Source organism: Nannospalax galili, unplaced genomic scaffold, assembly GCF_000622305.1.
Source record: "Nannospalax galili isolate Female #2095 unplaced genomic scaffold, S.galili_v1.0 scaffold189, whole genome shotgun sequence".
Taxonomy (NCBI): Eukaryota; Metazoa; Chordata; class Mammalia; order Rodentia; family Spalacidae; genus Nannospalax; species Nannospalax galili.
The window spans coordinates 797,800-820,553 of record NW_008360331.1 but is presented as its reverse complement, the minus strand read 5'-3'; the positions used below and the strand labels follow the sequence as shown (position 1 = coordinate 820,553).

The 22,754-nt window shown below is 38.2% G+C and overlaps 1 protein-coding gene across 1 annotated transcript in view; it reads right to left on the bottom strand.

The window, feature by feature from the left end:
- Slc9b1 (solute carrier family 9 member B1) overlaps positions 1 to 22,628 on the bottom strand; it is a 92,561-nt gene extending 69,933 nt beyond the window's left edge. Inside the window, exons 1-4 of the mRNA XM_008826196.1 lie at positions 22,623 to 22,628; positions 19,484 to 19,628; positions 8,904 to 9,074; positions 7,414 to 7,556 (exon numbers count right to left, since the gene is read on the bottom strand). Coding sequence (XP_008824418.1) covers positions 7,414 to 7,556; positions 8,904 to 9,074; positions 19,484 to 19,628; positions 22,623 to 22,628 — 465 coding nt within the window. The remainder of the gene's footprint in view (positions 1 to 7,413; positions 7,557 to 8,903; positions 9,075 to 19,483; positions 19,629 to 22,622) is intronic.
- Between the last annotated feature and the right edge of the window lie 126 nt (positions 22,629 to 22,754).

The following is a 22,754-nucleotide window of genomic DNA, read 5'->3' as shown; positions in this document are numbered from 1 at the left end:
GATTTTTGTTATTTCTTCTTGTCTGCAGGGTTTGGGTTTTGTTTGCTGTTGCTTTTCAAGTGTGTTGAGTTGCAGTGTTAAGTCATTTATTTGTGTTCTTTCTGATTTTTTGATGTAGGCACTTAGAGCTATAAACTTCCCTCTAAGGACCACTTTCATCGTGTCCCAGAGGTTTTTGTGTATTGTATTGCCCTTTTCATTTAGTTCCAGGAATACTTTTATTTCTTTCTTAATTTCTCTTTTGACCCATTCATCATTCAGGAGTGTGTTGTTTAATCTCCATGTGTTCATGTGGTGATCAAGGCTTCTTCCAGAGTTGATTGTAAGCTTTATTGCATTGTGGTCTAATAGAATGCATGAAATTATTTCATTCTTTTTGCACTTGTTGAGGTTTGTTTTGTGCCCCAGTATATCGTTGATTTTGGAGAAGGTTTCATGGGGTGCTGAGTAGAAAGTGTGTCATTTGTTGCTTGGGTGGAATACTCGGTTGATGTCTGTTAAGTCCATTTGATGAATGGTATTGTTTAATTCAGATGTCTCTGTTAACTCTCTGTCCTGTTGACCTATCTAATGGAGACAGTGGGGTATTGAAGTCCCCTACTATTAATGAGTTGGGATTAATCTCAGTCTTAAAGTCCTATAGTATTGCTTTTATGAAGTTGGGTGCACCAGAGTTTGGTGAATATATGTTCATGATTGTAATATCTTCTTAATTTATTGTTCCTTTGATCAGAATGAAGTGGCCCTCTTTATCTCTTCTGATTAGTTTTAGTTTAAAGTCTATTTTGGCAGATATTGGAGTTGCAATGCCTGCTTTTTTGTTAGTACCATTTGCTTGGCTTATTTTTTTCCATCCTTTCACTTTGAGATAGTGTCTGTCCTTGAAAGTGAGATGAGTCTTGCAGACAACAAAAAGATGGGTTTTGTTTCTTAATCCATTCACCTATTTGGTGTCTTCTGACTGGGGAGTTCAGTCCATTAGTATTTAAAGTTATTAATGAAAGATGAGTATTGAATCTTGTCATTTTTATTTCTGTTTACATTCTTGATATAGCTGTACTTTTTCACAGTTATACCTTCATTGGATTTCTTCCGCAACCCCTTGGATATAGTTGTTGCTTTCTGTAGCTCTTTGTATTGCTTCAAGAATTCTCTGAAGGGTTGGTTTTGTAGACATGAATTCATTCAGCCTTTATGTTGTGGATGATTTTTCTTTCCCCTTCAACTATAATAGACAGTTTTGTTAGGTAAAGTAATCTGGGTTGGAATCTGTGGTCATTTAGAACTGGGAACACTTTGGTTCAGGCTCTTTTGGCTTTCATAGAGTTTGCATTGAAAAGTCAGCTGTAATCCTAATGTGTTTTCCTTTATATGTGACTTGTTTCTCTTTTACAGCTTTCAGTAGTGTCTCTTTGTTTTGTACGTGTAGTGTTTTTACTATGATGTGCTGTGGAGAGTTTCTTTTCTGGTCCTCTCTGTTTGGTTTTCTATATGCTTCTTGTTTTTGTATGGGCATGCCTTTCTTTAATTTTTGGAAATTTTCTTCCACAGTTCTGTTGAAGATCTGCTCCATGCCATTATCTTGGGATTCTTCTCCTTCCTGTATGCCTATGATTCATAAGTTTCATCTTTTTATGGTCTCACACAATCCCTGCACATTCCATTCTTGTGGTTTCTTAAATTTTTCATAGTCTTTGCTTGAGTGGTCTAGTTCGTCCTCTGTCTTCCAGTCTTGATACTGTTTTCTATTTCATTCATCCTATTGGTGAGGCTTTCTCCTGTCGTTTGTAATTGGCTTACTGAGAGTTTCACTTCCTTCTTCATTTCAGCCTGAGTATTCTTCAATATTTCTAACTCTTTTCTGAATTCATTCAGAAGTTTATCCCTATCTTCCTTCAGTTCTTTGATTTCTTTTTTCGTGTGTTCCTTAAATTCACTGAATTCTTTTATCATGTTTATAATTGTTCTTTTGAGATCCATGTCCTGCATTATCTCTAGTGGGTTCTCATTGTACTTCTGTAGAGTACTATTGGTATTTGGTGGGGTATGTTATTTTGGTTTTTCATGTTATTATTTTTTCTCTGTGTTTTGACATGTGAATTTCTTTTGTTTCTGATTCTTGTGTGAGACTCAGCACTTCAAGTTTAGGTCTGCTTCTTTTCGTGAACTTTATGTGTCTTTGTGGTTTACTTTTTGGGCATTAAAAGCTAGTTTGTCTAAGCTTCCGATTCTCTCTTTTGAATTTATATTGGCAGAGCCAGGTTTCTTTTGTCTTCAGGAGTTCCAACAGGGCCCAAGTCAAATGCGGATCAGATGCTCTCAGGCTTTCTCCTAAGGTCTGGATCCCTTCAGGATAGATTTTGGCCTCAGGAATTTGGGAGTTGGCCTGACCTGGGAGCCGAGGCCCAGGAAAGATAATGGTCTAGAGCAGCTGGTGGCTGTACCACCCAGAGATGCAAAGGATGATGGGGCAGGAAGTAGCTCCAAGGTTTCCTGGGGACTGCACTGAGGAGCTGGGTTGGTCTGGATGCAAAGGATCAGGAATCGGAAAGGTCAGCCCTGGCATCCAGGAAAGAGGGTGGGGGGGTTGTGCAGCCCAGGGAAGTAGAGGGAGGTGAGGGCAGGCCCAGGCCCAGAAGCAGTGCTCCTGGGGACCAGAAAAGCCACTGAGTTGGTCTGGATGAAAGGGATCAGGAAGCAGTAGTGGTTCCCCCGGTGTCTGGGGCACCAAGACAAGGAATGGAACAGTACCTGGGCTTGGAGGAGAGACCAGCGGCAGAGATGAGAGGGTGAATGAGGCTGGGGGAGTGAAGGCACTGAGGGCGCAATTGACTTACCACAGAGAGAGCCATCTGTTTACATTTTTAAATTTCATGTTGATTTAATTTTGGATAGAGCCTAGAATTGTATCAGAACATCTAAGAACTAACATTACTACTTCTTATTCTGTAAAGTAGAAAAGGAAGGACACTTTCAAATTCTTTTGGTGAAGACAGTCTTACCCTAATACCAAAGACCAGAGAAAAATCCAATAGAAAAGAAAATTGGGGAACTGGAGAGATGGCTCAGTGGTTACGAGCACTAGTTGGGCTTGCAGAGGACCCAGGTTTGATTCCCAGCACCCACAATGATGGCTAACAACCGTTTCATAGCTCCAGATCCAGGGGAATCTGATGCTGTCTTCTGACCTCTGTGGGCTTTGCACAGCATGGGTGCACTTACCTACATGCACACAATACACTCATAAACATAAAATAAAAATAATTAAAATTAAAAAAGAAAATTTTAGGCTATTTTTTCTGATGCAAAAACTCTTAATACTTGCAAACCATTCAAGAGCGCAAATCAAAAAGATTATCCACAATCAAGAGATGGCTTAGTGGCTAAGAGTGCATACTGCTCATGGGCTGCAGAGATGGCTCAGCTGTTAAGAGCACTGACTGCTCTTGGAAAGGATCTGGATTTGATTTCTAACACTCACATGGTGGCTAACAACTGTTTATAACTCCAGTTCCAGGGGAATCTGATGCTGTCTTCTGACCTCTGTGGGCTTTGCACAGCATGGGTGCACTTACCTACATGCACACAATACACTCATAAACATAAAATAAAAATAATTAAAATTAAAAAAGAAAATTTTAGGCTATTTTTTCTGATGCAAAAACTCTTAATACTTGCAAACCAAATTCAAGAGCAAATCAAAAAGATTATCCACAATCATCTCTGGTTTCATCCCAGAGATGGTTCAACATATATAAATCAATATATGTAATCCACAACATAAACAGACTCAAGAACAGAAACCACATGATCACCTCATTAGATGTAGAAAAGGACTTTGACAAAATCCAACATCCCTTCATGATAAAAGTCCTAGAAAACCCAAGGACACAGAGGATATATCTCAGCATAATAAAGAGGCCAGGTGTGATGGCATACACCTTCAATCCCAGTCCTCAGGAGACAGAGGTGGGTGGAGCTCTGTGAGGTCAAGGCCAGCCTGGTCTACATAGTGGTTTCCTGGCCATCCAAGGGTACATAGTGAAACCTTGTCTAAAACAAACAAACAAAAAACACAACAAAGGCAATATTTAACAAGTCCACAACCAATATGCTAAACAGAGAAAAATTCAAAACATTTCCACTAAAATCAGGAACAAGAAAAGGATGTTCACTCTTTCCATACCTATTCAACATAGTGCTTAAAGTTTTGGCTAGAGCAGTAAGACAAGTGAAGAAGATAAAAGAGATATAAATACCAAAGGAAGAAGTCAAAGTATGTTTCGTTGCAAATGGTATATACACAAAAGACCCTAAAGACGTACCAGAGAACTCCTAGAACTGATGAGTACATTCAGCAAAGTATCAGGATAGAAAATAGAAATCAGTAGTTTTCCTACCTATGAACAAACATACCAAGAAAGAAATCAGTGCAACAATCCCATTCACACAAGCCTAAAAATATCCTGGAATAATTCTAAATAAGGAAGTGAAAGACTTGTATAATAAAAACTTCTTTGAGACATTGAAGAAAGACAAAAGAAGATGGTAGAAGATGGAAAGGCCTTTCATGCTCATGGATTGGTTACAGTAAAATTGTGAAAATGGCCATCATATGAAAAACAATCTGCAGATTCAACATGACCCCCATGAGAATTCTAAGGCAATTCTTTTTAAAAAATACTTTATTTTCTATGTATGAGTGTATTGCTTGCATATATGTAGATGTACCCATGTCATGCAAAGCCCATGGAGGACAGAAGAGGATGTCAGATCCCCTGGAACTGGAGTTGGGATGGTTGTTAGCTGCCATGTGGGTCCTGGGATTTGAACTCAGATCCTCTTCTAGAGTAGCCAGTGCCCTTAACCGCTGAACCATCTATCTAAGCCTCCCAATGCAATTCTTTATAGAAATTGAAAAAAAATGTTAAATTTCATATGGAAATACAAAACAAACAAACAAAAAACAGGATAGCCAAAACAATCCTGAACAATTAAAAAGGACTTCTGGATGTATCATCATCCCTGATTTCAAATTATATTACAGAACTATAGTAACAAAAGAAGCATGGCACTGGCATGAAAACAGATACATTGATCAATGGAATAGAACTGAGGACTGGGATATAAATCCATGCACCAATAGCCACCTAATTTTTGACAAAGAGGCCAAAACCACACATTCCAGAAAAGTCAGCATGTTCAACAAATGGTGCTGGTCAAATTGAATAGCTTCATGTAGAATGAAACTAGATCCCTGTCTCTTACCCTATCCAACCTCAACTCCAAATGGATCAAGGGCCTCAACATAAGACCTTATACCATAAATCTGATAGAGGAGAAAGTAGGGGATAAATTGGAACTTGAGGCACAAGAAAGGATTTTCTGAATAGGATCCCTAAAGTGCAAGCATCAAGAACAGTAATTGACAAATGTGGCCACATGAAACCAAAAAGCTTCTGGCACAGAAAAGAGGCAGTCTACAGATGGAAAGAAGTGTTTTGCAGCTATACATCTGACTGAGCGTTAATATCAAGAATATCCAGAATACTTGGGACTGGAGGAATGACTCAGCAGTTAGCACTGGCTGCTCTTGCAGAGAACCTAGCTTGATTCTCAGCACCCACATGGCAGTTAAAAATCATCCATAACTCCAGTTCCAGGGAATCCAACACCCTCTTCTGGTCTCCGTGGGCATGGTCTGCATGGGTGCACTTACTTAACATGCAGGCAAAACAATGATGTACATAAAATAACAAAATAAATGAATAACAATAAAATTAATTTTAAAAGAAAATATTTTTAAATATAAAAAATACACAGAAAACAAACAAACAAAAAAGACTAAACAACAAGAAAACAACCAACCCAATTTAAAATGGGGAATGGAAAATAGAACTAAACAGAGTTCCCAAATATTTTTCCTCAATAATTAAATTTTTGTGTATTTCACATATCTTAGTCATATTTAGACCTCTCCCCTATCTGCATTCCCCCATAATCCCTCCAATGGATTTCATGCATTCTGTCATATATATTAAGTCCTATCAAGTCAAGTTTGTGTCCCCAGATGTCCCTCTGTATGAGTTCATCCACTGGAGTCTAGTAAGCCTAGCTAGCATCACTTCCTTAAAGAATACTAACTCTCCTTCATCCAGTAGTAATCAGCTGCCAATAGTTCCTCAGTTAAGATAAGGGTTTCCTGCCCATTTCCCAATTCTATGCTGGTTTTTGTCTGAGTTTGCGTGAGTCTTGTGCATGTTTTCATCATTGCTGCAAATTCATATGAGCAAGTTCTCATAAGCCTTGTGGTCACCCACCCCAACTCTTACAATCTTTCCACCTCTTCTTTTGCAATGTCCCTGAACCCTGGGTGGGTGAGGTTTAATACAGGAGTCCTATCTAGGACTTTTTTTTGTCTTTTTGAGACAGAGTCTCTCTGTAGAAACACCTGGCCTGGAACTCACTATATATACCAGGCTGGTCTCAATCTCGGATCCACCTGCCTCTGCCTCCCAAGTGCTGAGATTAAAGGTGTGCGTCACCAGGCCTGCCTTTATCAAAGAAATTTTTAAATGAACTTTTACAATAATGCAAAGATAATCAGGAGCATACTTCTGTTGAGAAGAAGTCATAAAACAAATGTGTTGAAACTCTTAACATCTCATTTAAAAAGAAACTCTTTTCATAGTATGACCTTATCTGTTAACTGAAAAGTAAATAGTACCCCATGGAAAAGTCTGACAAATAAGATAGGTGCAGCCTAAGGTACATTTATCTCTTTCTATGCAAGTCATTAAAGATGATCACTAATAGAGATCTTCTATCATAGTGAATTCTCCTCAAATAAATAATGATGCGTTGAGGGACTGGAGAGAAGTCTCAGCAGTTAAGAGCACTGGCTGTTCATGCAGAGGACCTGGGTTCAGTTCCCAGCACCCATATGGCAACTCTGACTCCCTCCTCTGGCCTCTGTGGGTACTGCATGACATGTGGTACACTTACATGCATGCAGGCAAAACACTCGTATATATAAAATTAAAATAAACACATTTTCTGAAAAAATTTAAAATGATGGCTTGAAGTTGGGTATGGTGGTGCAGCACTTTAATCCCAGCACTCGAGAAGCAGAGGTAGGTGGATCTCTTTGAGATCAAGGCCAGCCTGGTCTACACAGCGAGCTCTAGGTCAGCTGGGGTTAACAGGGAAACCCTGTCTCAAAAATAAAAACAAAAATAAAAATGGTGGCTTGAAACACAAACTCTGGAACAGTCTTTCAGGAATGCCTTTGCTCTTTATCTTAGTTTTACCTTCATACTCCACTTGGAACAGCTCCAACATTTTTGCCTCTTTATTTCCCATTATCTTCTAATATTTGAAAGGATTTTACTCAAAACTGAATAGGAAATTTACCTCTGGGTCTAGTCCAAGTCCAGCTCGGATTAGGATAATAGTAAGGGCAGTGTTTCTTAAAGTTGAGGACCACGTGGTAGGAATATGGACAAATTTGCTAATAAATGGAACATTCCTGATGATGAAACCGGCCAGTAACATCCCTACAGGCAGAGAAAGGGGAAGAAAAAGAAAGTAGAAAACAAAGTATGTGTAAGTTCACTTTTCCAAGAGAGAAAAGCAAGAGCAGGTTATATACAAGCAGAAGAAGCAAGATGGGTAAAATAGTGGAGAGGATGACATGTGCAAGTGTGGCACAATTACAGTTCAGTGTTGCTGCAACTTAAACAGAGGGGGAGAATGCAGAGACTGGACTGCAGAAGCCAGGTCATGGAGTTTCCCTATGTGCCCAGGAAGGTTTTAGTTAGGAACTGATATAATGAGTCTTGCATTCTCTATGTGTTGATCTTGGTAAATTAGGCAGTAATAAAAGAGGAGCCAGAGACCAGTAAGAAAAATAGGCCACAGTTCACAGAGAGCTTGCAAATGGCCTAAACTTCCGCAAAAAAAAGGAGTTGGGAGAGGAGGGTAAAGATTCATGAATACTTAAGAGATTTGGGGATGCAAGGGTAATATGGACATAGAAATAGAAGTAAGAATTATTAGAAATTAGAAGCAAGGTATTGAGATAATCTATGTTGACAGTATATTGAATATTTATATATACTGGTTATTTAGAAGATATGAGACCTCTGATCAGTAATTTTCCTGTCTACCTGGAGAGTTACAGTAGCAAACAAGTACCTGTAAATATAATGAAGATGCCCAAGCAGCTTACTCAATAACCATATTAGAGCCCTATTTAATATTTGAATTGTAGATTCAAAAATTAAGCTTTTTCTAAGGTTTCTTTTACCTATAATTCATTTAAAAATAAGTAAGAACATCAATCAATAAACACAAATAATATATTTAGGATTTTCAGACTATTTAAAAAATAGATTTTGAAAAAAATCTGTTGTGAATAAATACATCTATAAGAGTTGTACACACACACACACACACACATATATATATACACACACTCCATAGCACAAGTACACACACATAATAAATAAATGTAATTGAGAGGCTGGAGAGATGGCTCAGCAGTGAAGAGTCAGCTGCTCTTGCAGAGAACCAGGGTTCAGTTCCAGCACCCACACGGTGGCCAACAACCATCTGTAACTCCAGTTCCAGGGGACTTGATGCCCTCTTCTGACCTCTGTGGACATTGTACAACACTTACACACATGCAGACAATACACTCATGCACATAAAACAATAATAATATAATAATAATAAATAAGTAAATAAAATATGTTTTAAAATCAGAGTCTATATATATATATATATATACAGTAAATGCACATAATGATAAGGTATATAGAACTTATAAAATATCAAGTCCAAATAGAAAATGTTCAGAATTTACAGTCATCAATGAAGCCTAAAGCTGATTATATATTTACCAATAAGAGGTGGGAGCGGAGGCACGATGGGGATTCGAATGACTTCTAAAAATTTTCCCCCAAGGAAGGCACTATAAAAAATAATTACTAGTCCCAATAAATTTCCACCAGGGAGAACTTCATGGCCTGTGAGTGACCAGAGTAGAATCCATAATACAATGAGTGTAACTCCTGAAATATAACACAATTATATCTTTATAAACATAAATATATAGGAATAAAAATGAATTCTATCAAATATATGAGTAGGTGGTTCTATACACCTATTCAGAATATAGATTATATTGCTTCCTACAATGGTTGAAGGAGAGCTGTTAAGATATATTTCAAAGATCCTATTAATTTATAGGACAAATTTTAAACAAATTATTCTTTTTCTTTCCTTTGAGGCAGGTTCTTAATCTGTAGACTAGGCTAACCTCAAACTCATAGCAATCCTTAATTTATAGGACAAATTTTAAACAAATTATTCTTTTTCTTTCCTTCGAGACAGGTTCTTAATCTGTAGACTAGGCTAACCTCAAACTCATAGCAATCCTGCTTTTGCCTCCTGAGTACTGGGATTAAATGCATGTGCTACCACACCTGGTCTAAAAATATTTTTAAGGGAGCTGGATAAGCTGGGTAAAAGTGCTTGCCAGACAGCTTGCCAGGAAGTCTGATGGCCTGGAACTCTTGAAGGAGAGAATTGGTTCTACAAAGTTGTCCTCTCTCTCCACACACAAACACACACACACACACACACACACACACACACACACACACAAATGCAAACTTTGTGAATTTTTTTCTTTGTGGTGCTAGGCTAGAGCCTCAGACTTGCTAGGCAAGAGCTCTACCACTAACTATAACCCCAGGGCTCTGAGTGAATTCCGTAAGGCACTAAACATAACATTATTTTTCTTTTTTAAGGTAGGGTTTGGTTTTGTTACCCAGTTTGGCTTCCAAGTGCCCGCTTGCCTCCTACTAGCTGGCACTGTGGCCCACACTACAATACCCGGAAAATATTTAACATTCCGAAAAACTATCAAGGCAATATGATGAGATTTTCTTAACTGTAAGCTTGAAAGCAGCTTTCTCATGAGGAATACAAGAATGACTGGCTGGGATACCAACCGTTAACCTCTTTCAAGATCACAGGGGCTGAATAATACATTTTAAAACAAGAGCAGATTAAATCTTTGTATTAAAAGGATTACTCAGTCAATTTTTTAAAAAGTATTAGAAAGGGAAATGCTAGAAAAAATGAAGCTGTACTTTGTGGAAATAATTATAGAGTACCATATGTGCAGGAAGTATTGGTAGGCAGGGTGTTAATAAGGGTGGTACAGAGCTAGTGAGATGGCTCAGCAGGTCAAAGCATTGGCTATGCAACCCTGACAACCTCAGTTTGATCTCTAGACCCCATGTGAAAAAGCCAATGCCCTGGCTCACATCTGTGGTCCAACCTGTAGCATTCCCATAGGGACATAGGAGTTGGAGGCAGGAGATTCAGCTGAGAGTTTGCAGAGGCACAGCAGTGGCAGAAATAACAAGAGACCCTGCCTCAAACACAAGGTAGAGGAGAACTGATTGCCGAAAAATTGTCTTCTGACCTAAAAATGTCTTCTCCAAAAAATTAGGTGTCTATTTAAGAGAGTACAGGAAACCCCTGAGAAGACAACAGTAACAGCAAAAGCTCTTATAAAAGACATCAGCTATTGAAAGCCCATGGGGCAGAAGGAGCTCACAGTTCAAGTATAGGCAGGACTCCAAAAGAGGCCCTATGAATTCCTGGCTTTTGCCATCCTCCTAAATCTTTGTTCCAGTAAATATAAATGGGCTCAAATATTTTAACCATATTTCATGAAATTTTATTAATTTCATGTTTATTTGAATAAATAAGCACTGCCTCTAAAATTAATCTATTTGATACTTTGTTCAACATCAATTGGAGAACGTATAAAATATATAGATGAAGTCTGAAACTATGTCACAATGGCAGACAGGACATACATAACTAAAACAAAATGAAATAACACGAATTAACTTAGAAAAAAATCAGTAGCCTTCCTATATGCCAATAACAAGCATGTTAAGAAATCAGATAAAACAAGCCTGTCCACAATTGCTTTTAAAAAATCTTGAAATAAGTCTAACCAAGGAAAAATCAAACAACCCAATCAGTAAATAGCAATAGTAATAGCAAATCAAAATGTAATGAGCTGAAAGTTCTTAAAAAATGAAGTATAAATGGCCAATAAACATGAAAAACTGCTCAGAGAAATGTGAATGAAAATTATGTTGAGATACCATCTCACCCCAATCAAACAGCAGCCACTAAGAAACAAATAACAAAGGCCAGTGAAGATTCAGACAGAGGGAACATGCTGGTGGGAATGTAAAGCAGTCCAGCCGACAAGGAAATCAGCATGGACTGTCCCCCCAAACTAAAAATAGATCTACCATACAATCCAGTTGTGCCACTCCTGGGTATTTACTCAAAGGACTCCAAGCCAACATATCTTTGCACACCAGTGTTCATTTCAGCCCTATTCACAAGAACTGAGTTGTGAACCCAACCTAGATTGATGTCAACAGAGGAATGGATGCAGAAGATGTAGGCTTCTTTTTAGGGTTTTTCATTGTTTTATTGGTCTTACTGTTCTGTTTTTATGTCCGCACCCTGCTGTTTTGGGCATGGTGGCTCATTTTGAAATCAGGTACTATAACACATCCAACACTCCCCCGCACCTCTTTTGTCTTTTTGAGACAGAGTCGCCCTGTAGCCCCAGCTGGCCTGGAGCTTGCTATGTAGACCAGGCTAGCTTTAAGTCACAAAGATCTGCCTGCTTCTGCAACATTCCTTTTATGCTCTGGATTGCTCTATTTGGGGTGCTTTGTGTTTCTGTATAAATTTTAGAGTTTGTTTTCTATTTCTGTGAAGAATGCCCCTGGGCTTTTGATGGGGATCACTGTGAATCCGTAAATTCACATGAACAAACCAAGTATGGTTAAACATAAGTAAATCAATACACATAGTAAAACACAGAAGCTAGCACAAACATAAAGTGATCATTTCAGTAAGTAATATGGCCATTTGGACACTATGAATTCTACCAACAGATGAATGTCTAAGGTCTTTCCATTTCCTAGTGTGTTCTGCAATGTATTTCTTCAGTGCTTTATATATAGTTTTTATTACAGAAGTTATTGACATATTTGGTTAGGTTTGTGCCTAGGTATTTTATTTGTTGATATACGTTTTATTTTTTGAATCCGTTGTGAATGGGACTGTCCTCCTGGTTTCATTTTCAGTTAGTTCACTGTTGGTATATAGAGAACCTACAGACTTTTGGATGTTTGCTTTGTATCCTGCTATTTTGATGAAAGTGTTTATCAGATTTGGGTTATAGATTTATTGTACATAACCCTTATATTGAAGTATGTTCCATCTATCTCTAGTGCCTTCACAGCTTTTTATCAGGCAACCATGCTGAACTTTGTTAAAAGCCTTTTCAGTAACTATTGAGGTGATCATGTGATTTTTGTCTCTGAGGCTTTTATTACTGAGTCACATTTATTTGCACGTGTTGAACCATCCTTACATCCCTGGGATGAAACCAAATTGTTTACAGTGTACGATCTTTTTATGTTGTTAGATTCTGTTTGCAAGCATTTTATTGTGAATTTTTGCACCTGTGTTCATCAAGAAAGTTGACCTATAGTTTTCTTTTTTGTTGTTCTATGATTATCTGCTTTTGGCAGAAGGGTAATACTAGCTGAAAAATGACTTGCTAGCATCACTTCTTTTACATATGTGTGTGTGTGTGTGTGTGTCTGTGTGTGTGTATACTACAGTGTACATGTAGAAGTCAGAGGACAACTTGCGGGAGTCCATTCTCTTCTTCCACCAGATGGGCCCTGGGGCACAAACCTAAGTCATCAGGCTTGGTGGCCACACCTTTAACCCTTCATGCCATCTTGCTGCCCCTGAATAGGTTTTCTATACATTAGGAATTATCTCCACTTCTACCTTTAGTAAATGGGCTCTTATGTTTGGCCTCTTTATTATTTCTCATAGTTCTTGAAGATGTGGCCATACGTTTTTTCTTTATTGATATCTGAAGGTTGTATCTCCTCAGCCTTGTCTTCCGTCTGTTGTTTTCTTCTGCTTGGTTGAATCTACTGATTATGCTTTCCAATGCGTTTGTTATTTAATTTATTGAGCTTTTCATTTCCAATTGTTTTAAACAAAATCTCAAACTTCTTGCTGGATTTTCCATCCATACTGCTAATTTTTTCTACATACTGATTTTATATCTAAACCCCAATTGTTTTCCCTATTTCACTCATCTGCTTGTTTGTTCCTCTTTGAAGTCAGGAGTGTTTTTACAGGACTTTTGAATCTGCTGTCTGGCATTTCACTGATGCCTGTCTCCTTGGACCTGGCGAATGAAGAGGTGGGGGCTCCTGCAGCATTCAGATTGCTCTTCTGTGTTTCCTTTTCCTGTCTTGAGAGCCGTACATCTGTCGGAATAGATAGATCTTTGCTTCTATTTGGAGACCTTCTCAGTAACCAGCCTTCTTTTGAGGTCTTAATTCCCAGTATCACTCAGAGGACAGAAGATGCACCACTGAAACAGCTTTTGGACAAGGCTCTGTTTCTCTCCCCAACCAGGAAGCCCTAGCTAGTTGTGTGCTGGCCACTCCATTTTGGGCAACACAGTCCTTCTCTTTCCTCAAAATTTTCAGCTATTATGCCATTTCCGTGGTGATTTCTAATGTTCTTACAATCATTCTTTGGAACAGAGTTCATTCTTTGTCACCAAGACTCTGCTCATTGACCACATAACTTAGGGGCAGCTTCTGATCTGTCACCTTCCCCGAGATGCTGTCATCGCTTAGTCTGTCTTCCAGTACTTTTCTTTCTTTCTTTGCTTTTCTTGGGGATTTTATAGAATTTCACTTTATCTTAGCACTTTGGTTATATCTCTTCCTTTTTGTTTTTGAAACTAATGGTTGCCCCAAAATTTTCAATATACAATTATAACTAATCCAAGTCTACTTTCAAACAATGCTATATTACTTTGTATATACACAAAGTGCCTTGTGCAGTTATATATTACTAAATGATAGGGATATATTTAGAGGAATGTATTTTTAGGTGGTTTCAACATTATGTGACCATCATGGAATATACTTATTCAAATATTGATGGAATATGTCAGTCACTGAGCATAACATCAACAAAAAATTACTTGAAAGTAGGAGAGAGACTAAAAGGGACTCCCCGACACGGGTTGGAGGGAAGGGAAGGGGAGATGAGAGAGCAGGGAGAAGAGTGGATGAACATGATTAACACAACGAAACATGCATGTTTTGAAATGTATCAGTGAATCTCACTATTCCGAACAGTTAACATATATTTACAACTATAAAAATGAAGTAAACAGATGTATGACATTTGTTGCTAGTATGATAAGGCATATTATTTTACAGTAAACTTTACATTTTTTCATTTATTTATTTTTATTTTACATGTATGAGTGTTATGCCTGCATGTATGTAAGTGCACCGATGTTGTGCAGTGTCCCTGGAGGACAGAAGAGGGTGTTGGATCCCTTGGAACTGGAATTATGGATAATTGTTAGCCACCACATGAGTGCTGGGATTTGAACTTGGATGTTCTGCAAGAGCAGCCAGTGCTCTTAACTGCTGAGGCGTCACTCCAGTCCTATAGTAAAGTTTTTTATAAATAGGAATACACTCTAAAATATGACAGTAAATACAATAGACTACACTTATTATTTTTTAAATATTTTATTTATTATTTTATGTGTATGAGTGTATTGCCTGCATGTGTGTAAGTACACCTGTGTCATGCAATGCCCATGGAGGTCAGAAGAGGGCATCAGATTCTGGAACTGGAGTTACAGACGGTTGTTAGCTGCCATGCGGGTGCTGGGAATCAAACCCGGGTCCTCTGCAAGAACAGTCAGTGCTCAAAGCCGCTGAACCATCTCTCCAGTCCTAGTTACTATTATGATTAAGTATTCTATATTTATTGCGCATGGTGTGTGTGTGCATATTGCATATGTGTAGGTGTGTATGTCCATATTCATGCATGAAAATGCAAGAGTAGGTCACGGGGTGTCTTCCTCTATTGCTCTCCATCTTTGCTTTGTTTTTTGAGACAGGTCTCAGCATGTAACCCTGGCTAGCCTGGAACTCATTATGTAGACCAGGGTGGCCTTCAATTCACAGAGATCTGCCTGCCTCTGCCTCCTTAGTGCCTGGATCAAAGGTGTGTGCCACCACACCTGGCATTATTGCTCTCCATCTTATTGCTTTGAGACAGGATCTGTACTGAACCAGAAGTTCACTGTGTCTGCTAGAGTGGCTGGCTGGCCAGTGAGCGCTCAGAATCTACCTCTCTCTGCCCCCTAGTGCTGAGATTACAGGCACTGGCAGCCATGCCCAACTTTTTATGTGGGTGCTGTAGATTTGAACTCAGGCCCTCATGCTTGCAGAGTAAAAATTCTTACTCCTGAGCCATCTCACTGGCCCTTCTGTACTAATTTAGGTTGTATATACTTGTACATGATTGGAGCTTTGTTTATACCAGCATCATCACAAGCACAGGAGTTGTGTGTTATAGTACAGTGCTATAACATTACTAGATAATAGGAATATTTTAGTGCAACTATAATCTAGCAGGACCATATTGTATAGATAGTCTACCACTGACCAAAAGTCCTTACTCAGCAATGACTATAATCAAGTATTTTTCTGTTCCATTTCTTTTATCATTGCTAGCATTCAGTTCACACATACATATACATAATTATCAAACACAGTTGTTTTGAATAAATTTGCCTGTTTGATAAAGAAAATACAAGCATCTTTATCTTCAGTTTTTCTCAAATTTCCCCCTCTTTTATGTAGATCTGAGCTTTTATGTAGATCTGAGCCTACATAAAACTTTCCTTCTATCTGAAAACCTCTTAACATCTCTTGCAGGGCAAGTCTACTGGCACCAATGTGTCTTAACTTTTTTTTAATTCAAAAAGTACTTTATTGCTCCTTGATTTCTGAAGGATAATTTCATAAGGGATAGAATTCTGGGCTAGTGTTTCTTTTTCTTCTCTACATACTAAATATTCTCGCTTACATCACTTCTGAGGAGAAACTGGATGGAATTACTCCTGTATAGGCAAGGTTTTTCTTTTGTCTTCTTTCAAGATATTTCCTTTCATTTCCTTAAGTTTGAATCATGATATTCCTAGATGTAGGTAGATTCCACCCCGACCCCTGCCCATGTTCTCTTTTCCTATATGGTATTCTGTGAGCTTCAGAATGTCACTAGGAGTCTGACTCTCAGTGGGGAAATTCTTCAGCTGTTTTTTCTCAAGCCTTTGTTACTTCCTAGTACACTCTTCCTGACACTCCTCACTGATGTGTAACTCTTACAGTTTTCAGACATTTTGCTTGAATTCTTCAGCTCCTTTGTCCTTAACTTTGTTTTGGAAGTGTCTATATTCTTAAGCTCATAGCGTCTTTCTCAGCCGGGTCAGTTCACTAACAAGCCAATCAAAAGTATCTATTCATTTTTGCCTCAGTGTTTTGATATGTGCCATTTCTTCTCCACAAGTTTCCTCTCTTGGCTTATAATACCCCAATATTTTTACATCTTCTCTACAGACCAGCATATTAGTCACACTTTTCTAAATCCACAGTCTGATAATTCCAGTATCCCTATTCTATTTGGGTCTAGTTGTGATCATTCATCTTTCTCTTCAAGCACGGTGCCTTTAAAATGACACATTTCAGCAGAAAGGTGAACATGCTATATTATAGAGAAGGACCAGTGGTAAGTAAGCCTTTACTAATATGATGGTAAAGTCTTAGAAAGCCTAGTCCTATAGTCCTGTAGCCAACACCTATGGGTTATGAAGTATATAAACTTAAAAAAAATTCCTTAATTAGTACAGCATTGTCAGAGGATGCTAGAGATGGGTATTTTCCTTCTTCTAGACAAATGACCAAAGGTGGCTAGAATTGGATTCCATTCCCCTAGGTTTGTTAGGCTGTAATAAAACTCTTATAGTAAATAGTTTCTCTTGAGAGTGGGCCTTGGTAGGAACAGGATGCAGTGATGTATTTCACAAAGATTACTTTCTACCATCCTGGTTGGTTCTAGAAGGTAAAAGTTATAAAAGTATGGCCCTTTGTTTCATCGCTGAGCCCCTTATTGAGTGTTTTGACGTGTCCAAAGAATTTGTCAGTCACAGTCAAGGCTTTCTTATCCTGCTCCTGGCTCCAACAGAGATTTCTATAAATTGTGATTCTCGGCATCTCTGTGTCTGCATTTGCAAGCTTTGGGTAGCAGTTTGCCCTGTGATTCACTTCTGTGGAGCAAAAAAGAGTTGACTTTTGGTTTTGTGTTTGTTGTTATGATAGAGTGATGACTTTTAAGTTGCTTACTATAGCACCAGAAATTGGAAGTGTCTGGAATATTACTTCTGAACATTAAAGTTCCAAGGCTGCTATCCTCATGAGACTGATATGATTTTAATGGAGAAATTCGGCCCTGAGGTTATCTTAAAATCTTGTGAAGTATGTAAAAAGTTCTTATTTGATTAAGAAGCTCAAAAAAAGTTGAAAAAAGGTTTTCATTTAAAGAAAAATCAACTACCTGAAAATATGCTTGGATATTTATGGAAAGTAGGTTTTAAAAGAAACAAAAAGAGCATTTGTGAGATGGGTCAGTGGGCACTTGCCTGGCAAGCCTGAAAACCTAAGTTCAATCCCCAGGGCCCACTGTGGAAGATGAGAACTGACTCGCAAAAGTTGCCCTCTGACCTCTCTGTCACACACACACACACACACACACACACACACACACACGCACGCACACACACACACACACAATTTTAAAATAATTAAAAAATAATGAACAAAAAAGCAATGTAGCCTATACCCCCTACCCTAGAATATCCAATTCTTTGTCATTAGGCAAGCCACCTCCAACACAAAGTATATAAGCATGTGGTTAAATCTAATGAGACTGATTCAAGCACAAGAGAAGTTTTAGAGTTCTTGTGAATATTTAATGTGTCTTTTCTGTGGTTCCAGGGAATAAACGATCATGTTCATGGAAACCTCAGTTGGTCTCCTCTATTATTCAAAGCATATGCTGTTTTAGGGTCTGGTTATTTCATTCTAGTTATAGGTAAATATATATCAATTATTCCATATGGGCAGAGTGGAACTCCTGATAGTGAACATGTTCTAAGCACATATAGATATCGAGATTCTGTATTCTGTGTATATTTAGGAACCAGTGAGAACCTAGGTGGTGTGTGTTTAAAAGAGGGAAAGGAGGGAGGCTTGGAAAAAGAGCATAATGAATGTATATCCTGAATAGGAACAAGGAAGCTCTGAAATCTCCTTTTCCTAGAAATTTCTCTAAAACTACAAAACCAAACATGAAAAACAAATGGGGAAATGAGTTACTAATGTAAGTTTGAAGTTTCAGTACTGACGTTATAGAACTCTTTGGTTAGTCCCTGAGAACCCTGCAGTACAGTGTGCAGTGGTTAACTTTCCTGTTTCTCATAACCATGGCCACTAGAAACTGCCCATTAAACAGACAAGGTCATGGGCACATATGTGGAAGAGCTATGTGCAGAAAGTGTACTGATATAGGATGGCCAATAATTTACACTGCTAGATAAAGACTTTCCAAGTTCAGAGAAAAGCTTGACTCATGCTCTTCAAAACCCTGATGTTAATTAAGAAGCAGCCCTAACTAATAAAAAAAATATCAATGAATAAAATTTGCTTTTAAAAGTTTAAGATAGTAAGAATCAAATAAGAATATATGAAAAATGAAATTTCAGTTTATTCATACTTCATCATATTTATTCTAATTTTTGTTCTCTACAGGTTATATATACCTGGTGGCCAAAATCTCTGAGTTTAAGCATATAAAATATTTATAAAGAAACAAAACAATAAAAAATCCTCTTCATGACTATTCAGCAGCAATAAGAGACCTTAAAATTCTAGAGGGAAAGCAAGCTTCAGCTGTTCAAAAATTGGGACCTATGAGCTGGGCATTGTACAGCACACTTTTAATCCCAACACTCCAGAAGCAGATACAGATGGACCTCTGTGAGGCCAGCCTGGTCTACGGAACAAGTTCCAGGCCAGCTGGGGCTACAGGGAAACTCTGTCTCAAAAAGCAACAGCAAACAAACAAAAAATTGGGGGCATAATGCTGTTAGGACTATAATGTTATTTCTAGCTAACTTAAGACTAAATGTCAAAAGAAAGTCTTAAATAACAGACTTTTATGATGCTTCTAATTCCTCAAATTTAACATTAGAATACATGAAAAACATTGGACTGTAAACTTCATAAGCAATATTTTGATTTGGAAAGGCAGAAGGAAGATTTGATCTGTCCACACATTGCTTATAACTGAGCTTGTCATCTGACGTAAACAGATTAAGCCATGATCTGTTACCCGTGGTTTAGTACTCATCACATATATTTCTCATTTTCTCCCCACTTACATTTCTTATTTCACATACCATCTGTGATTATTTTGTTGAATATTCCTTGTGGAGGACAAGAAAAATGTGTGCTGCTGTTCACCTGTAGTATCGTTTGCTCTGTAGCTGATAGAGCAGTTTTCTGAGTCTCTTCGTGTGCATTACTGCTAGGAACACTGGAGAGCTGAAGGAAAACGAGAATCTTTTAAGAACTATGCTCCTCATATAATTTATGGATGCACTAAATCACCAAATATCATAGTTAAGTACAAATTACTACTGTCAACATGGAGAAAACACATTCACACTCCTTAGGAAAAGGTATTTGGGGGATGTCATAGCAGAGTATTTTTCAAGAAACTACAATTCAGACTTTGATACACTTGGGCTTCCACCATTTTTATTCACCATTTTTATATACTGAACAAGTAAATATAGTACAGGCATAATAACTGAAGGTCTCTTTGCCTAGCTCCTCCAGGTTAATTACCACAACTTTTTCACCAAAACTTTTATGAAATGAAAATATAGCTAAATTGGGAAGGAAGTAAAATATAACTATAGTTTTGGAACTTATTTGAAAAATAATGTAACTAAAAAGGAAAATGAAGAAATTATAGGTCAAGCCTTCAGAAAGTCAAGCTTGCCTCTGTTGATAACATATTCAGATAATTCATGGTTATTGATCAATATGATCAATATTCCCAACCTTTGAATGCTAATGTAATCATGAAACTGCTGATTCAGTAAAAAGTCTTTGGTCTGGGAGAATACTGAGAAGCTTCTCCCAATGTAAACAAAACATAAAAAATTACAACCACAACAAACCCAGAGTAGAGTTAACCTTGGAATAGCAATCTGTCTTATCTTTGCCATGAGGGATCTATGTGTGCACAAATCCTCTAACACTCTGAGTGCACTACTGATATTCTGAGTTGCCTGAGAAAGAGAACATCACCTTTCTACAGGAAATGTAAGAAAGGCTAGAGTGCACAGACACCTGAGCAAAGAGAGGGTTAATAATAATGACTATAGGGAGATGGAGACATTAATGTGCCTGATTACTAAATATGAATTATGTAGCTCTTTAAGATTAAGGCTTTCAAACCTGATGATCACTCTGCTGGTGTTCCAGTGTAGAGGAGTTTTCTGGAGTTTCTATCACTGTATGAGAGTGCTAAAGACACAATGGTGTATTTTTATTAGGGTTGTGGAAAGTCACATATCATAAAATCATGGTAGTTTGCTTTATAATTACATAATTTATAATAAATTGACATAGACTAAGATGAATTCATCACAGATAAAGTAATGATGAATATTTATAATATTACTTTGGGCTTTCTAGCTTAAGAACTATAGATGTCTCTATTTTTAAAAATAAGCAATTTAGAATTGTAATAATAAGCAATTGTTTAGTAAACCTAGACCAACAAAAGGTTTAATGGCTTACACGGTAAACTCACAAAAGAATACCAACAACAGAAACCCTGGGTCTTTTCAAAATACAAAACTTAGACTTTTATCTCTGTTAATTTAAATTACTGATTTTTTTCCCCTGACTTGGAAAGGAATAAGCCATATTTGCCTTAGTCCAATAATTTATTCTATTTGGGTCTAAAACACTCTGTAGTAATTCCTTTCTATCTGCTACATTTTTTTTTCTGCCTGTTTTCTAGACCCATGTATTAGTCAGGGTTCTCCAAAGAAACAGAACCAGTAGAATGAATATACATGGATAGAGATTTATCAGCTTAGCTCACAGGATAGAGTCCGAGTAGTCCAACAATGGCTGCACCACACTGGAGAGGCTGAGAATCCGTAGTCACTCAGCCCACGAGGCTGGATGTCTCAGTAGTCCCAATCTGGCGCTGAAGGTCTGACAAGTTCCAAAAGGTCAGCTAGTCTTCAGTCTACAGCAGCAAGACGAACTCACCAGTGAGAGAGAAGGCAAGCAGCAAGAAGCCAGGCGTTCTCCTCTGCCTTGGCCTTTTATATGGGCTGCCATCAGAAGGTAACACCCACATTTAGGGCATGTCTTCCAGCTTCAGATGATCCAATTAAGATCTCTCTCTTTTCAGTTAATCCCAGATCCAGTCAAGTTGACACCCAGGATTAGCCATCACAAGTCCACCCTTTGTCAACTTGACACCCAACAGCATCTCTCTCTGTCATGCTTAATTTTCAAATAAAAACAATGTTGAGGTCATAATTTCACCTAACATGATATAACTATCTCATCATACAATGACCAATGCATTATATATCTTAGAGTAGGTGATAAGGTCTTCAAGGAATGCTTAGTCCTTAGTGTCTCATAACCCAATATAATCATATAGGTTCACATCACTTAACTACTTAACACTTATCTCAATTACACATTCAAAAAAGAATAACTCAAGTATCTGCTTAACACATGTGTATACATGTAAAGCCTATTCTTAATCAAATAGGACAAAAATACTCATGTCAATTACAATCCACGTTTCTGCAACTGGTCACGTGGCCTAAGTTGGTATTTGTAACTACCTTCCTCTATTACCCATTCTCTATTTCTTCCACCATCAGCAAGCACCTCTGCAAGTCTTGGCTCTTTCCCTGGAGGAGTGACCCATACTTTCATCCCTGAAGGGTCTGGGCCATTTGTTGTCCTGTCTGGATTGGGTTGTTGTAGTTTCCCATTGACCTTAATCACAGAATATGTGTCTTCCAAAAGTCGCCTTAAGGAATCTCCTGCCTTCCAGATATAATCTTCATTACATCCATTGTGGAGAACAAGTCCAATTTCCCCCTGGTAGTCTGGGTCAATCACCCCTCCTAATACTGTTATTCCTTTCTTAGCCTGCTGACTTAAGGGGATCGGAAGCCCAAAGTGTCCAGGGAGAAGTCTTACTGGCTTGCTCCCCTGGCCCCTGCTCAGCTTGCTCTCTTATCTAACACACACCCACCTGCCCAGGGGTGGCACTACCCACAGTGGGATGGGCCCTCCCACATCACTCAACAATCAAGAAAATGCCCCACAGACATGGCCACAGGCCAGTCCAATGGAGGAAATTCCCCAATTGAGGCTCCCTCAACCCAGGTGTGTCAAGTTGACACTAAAGCTATCCAGCACAACATGGTAACACCAAAAGTCATCCTAAGGAATCTCCTGCCTTCCAGATACAATCTTAATTACCTCCATTGTGGAGAACAAGTCCAATTTCCCCCTGGTAGTCTGGGTCAATCACCCCTCCTAATACTGTTATTCCTTTCTTAGCCTGCTGACTTAATGGCATCAGAAGTCCAAAGTGTTCAGGGGGAAGTCTTA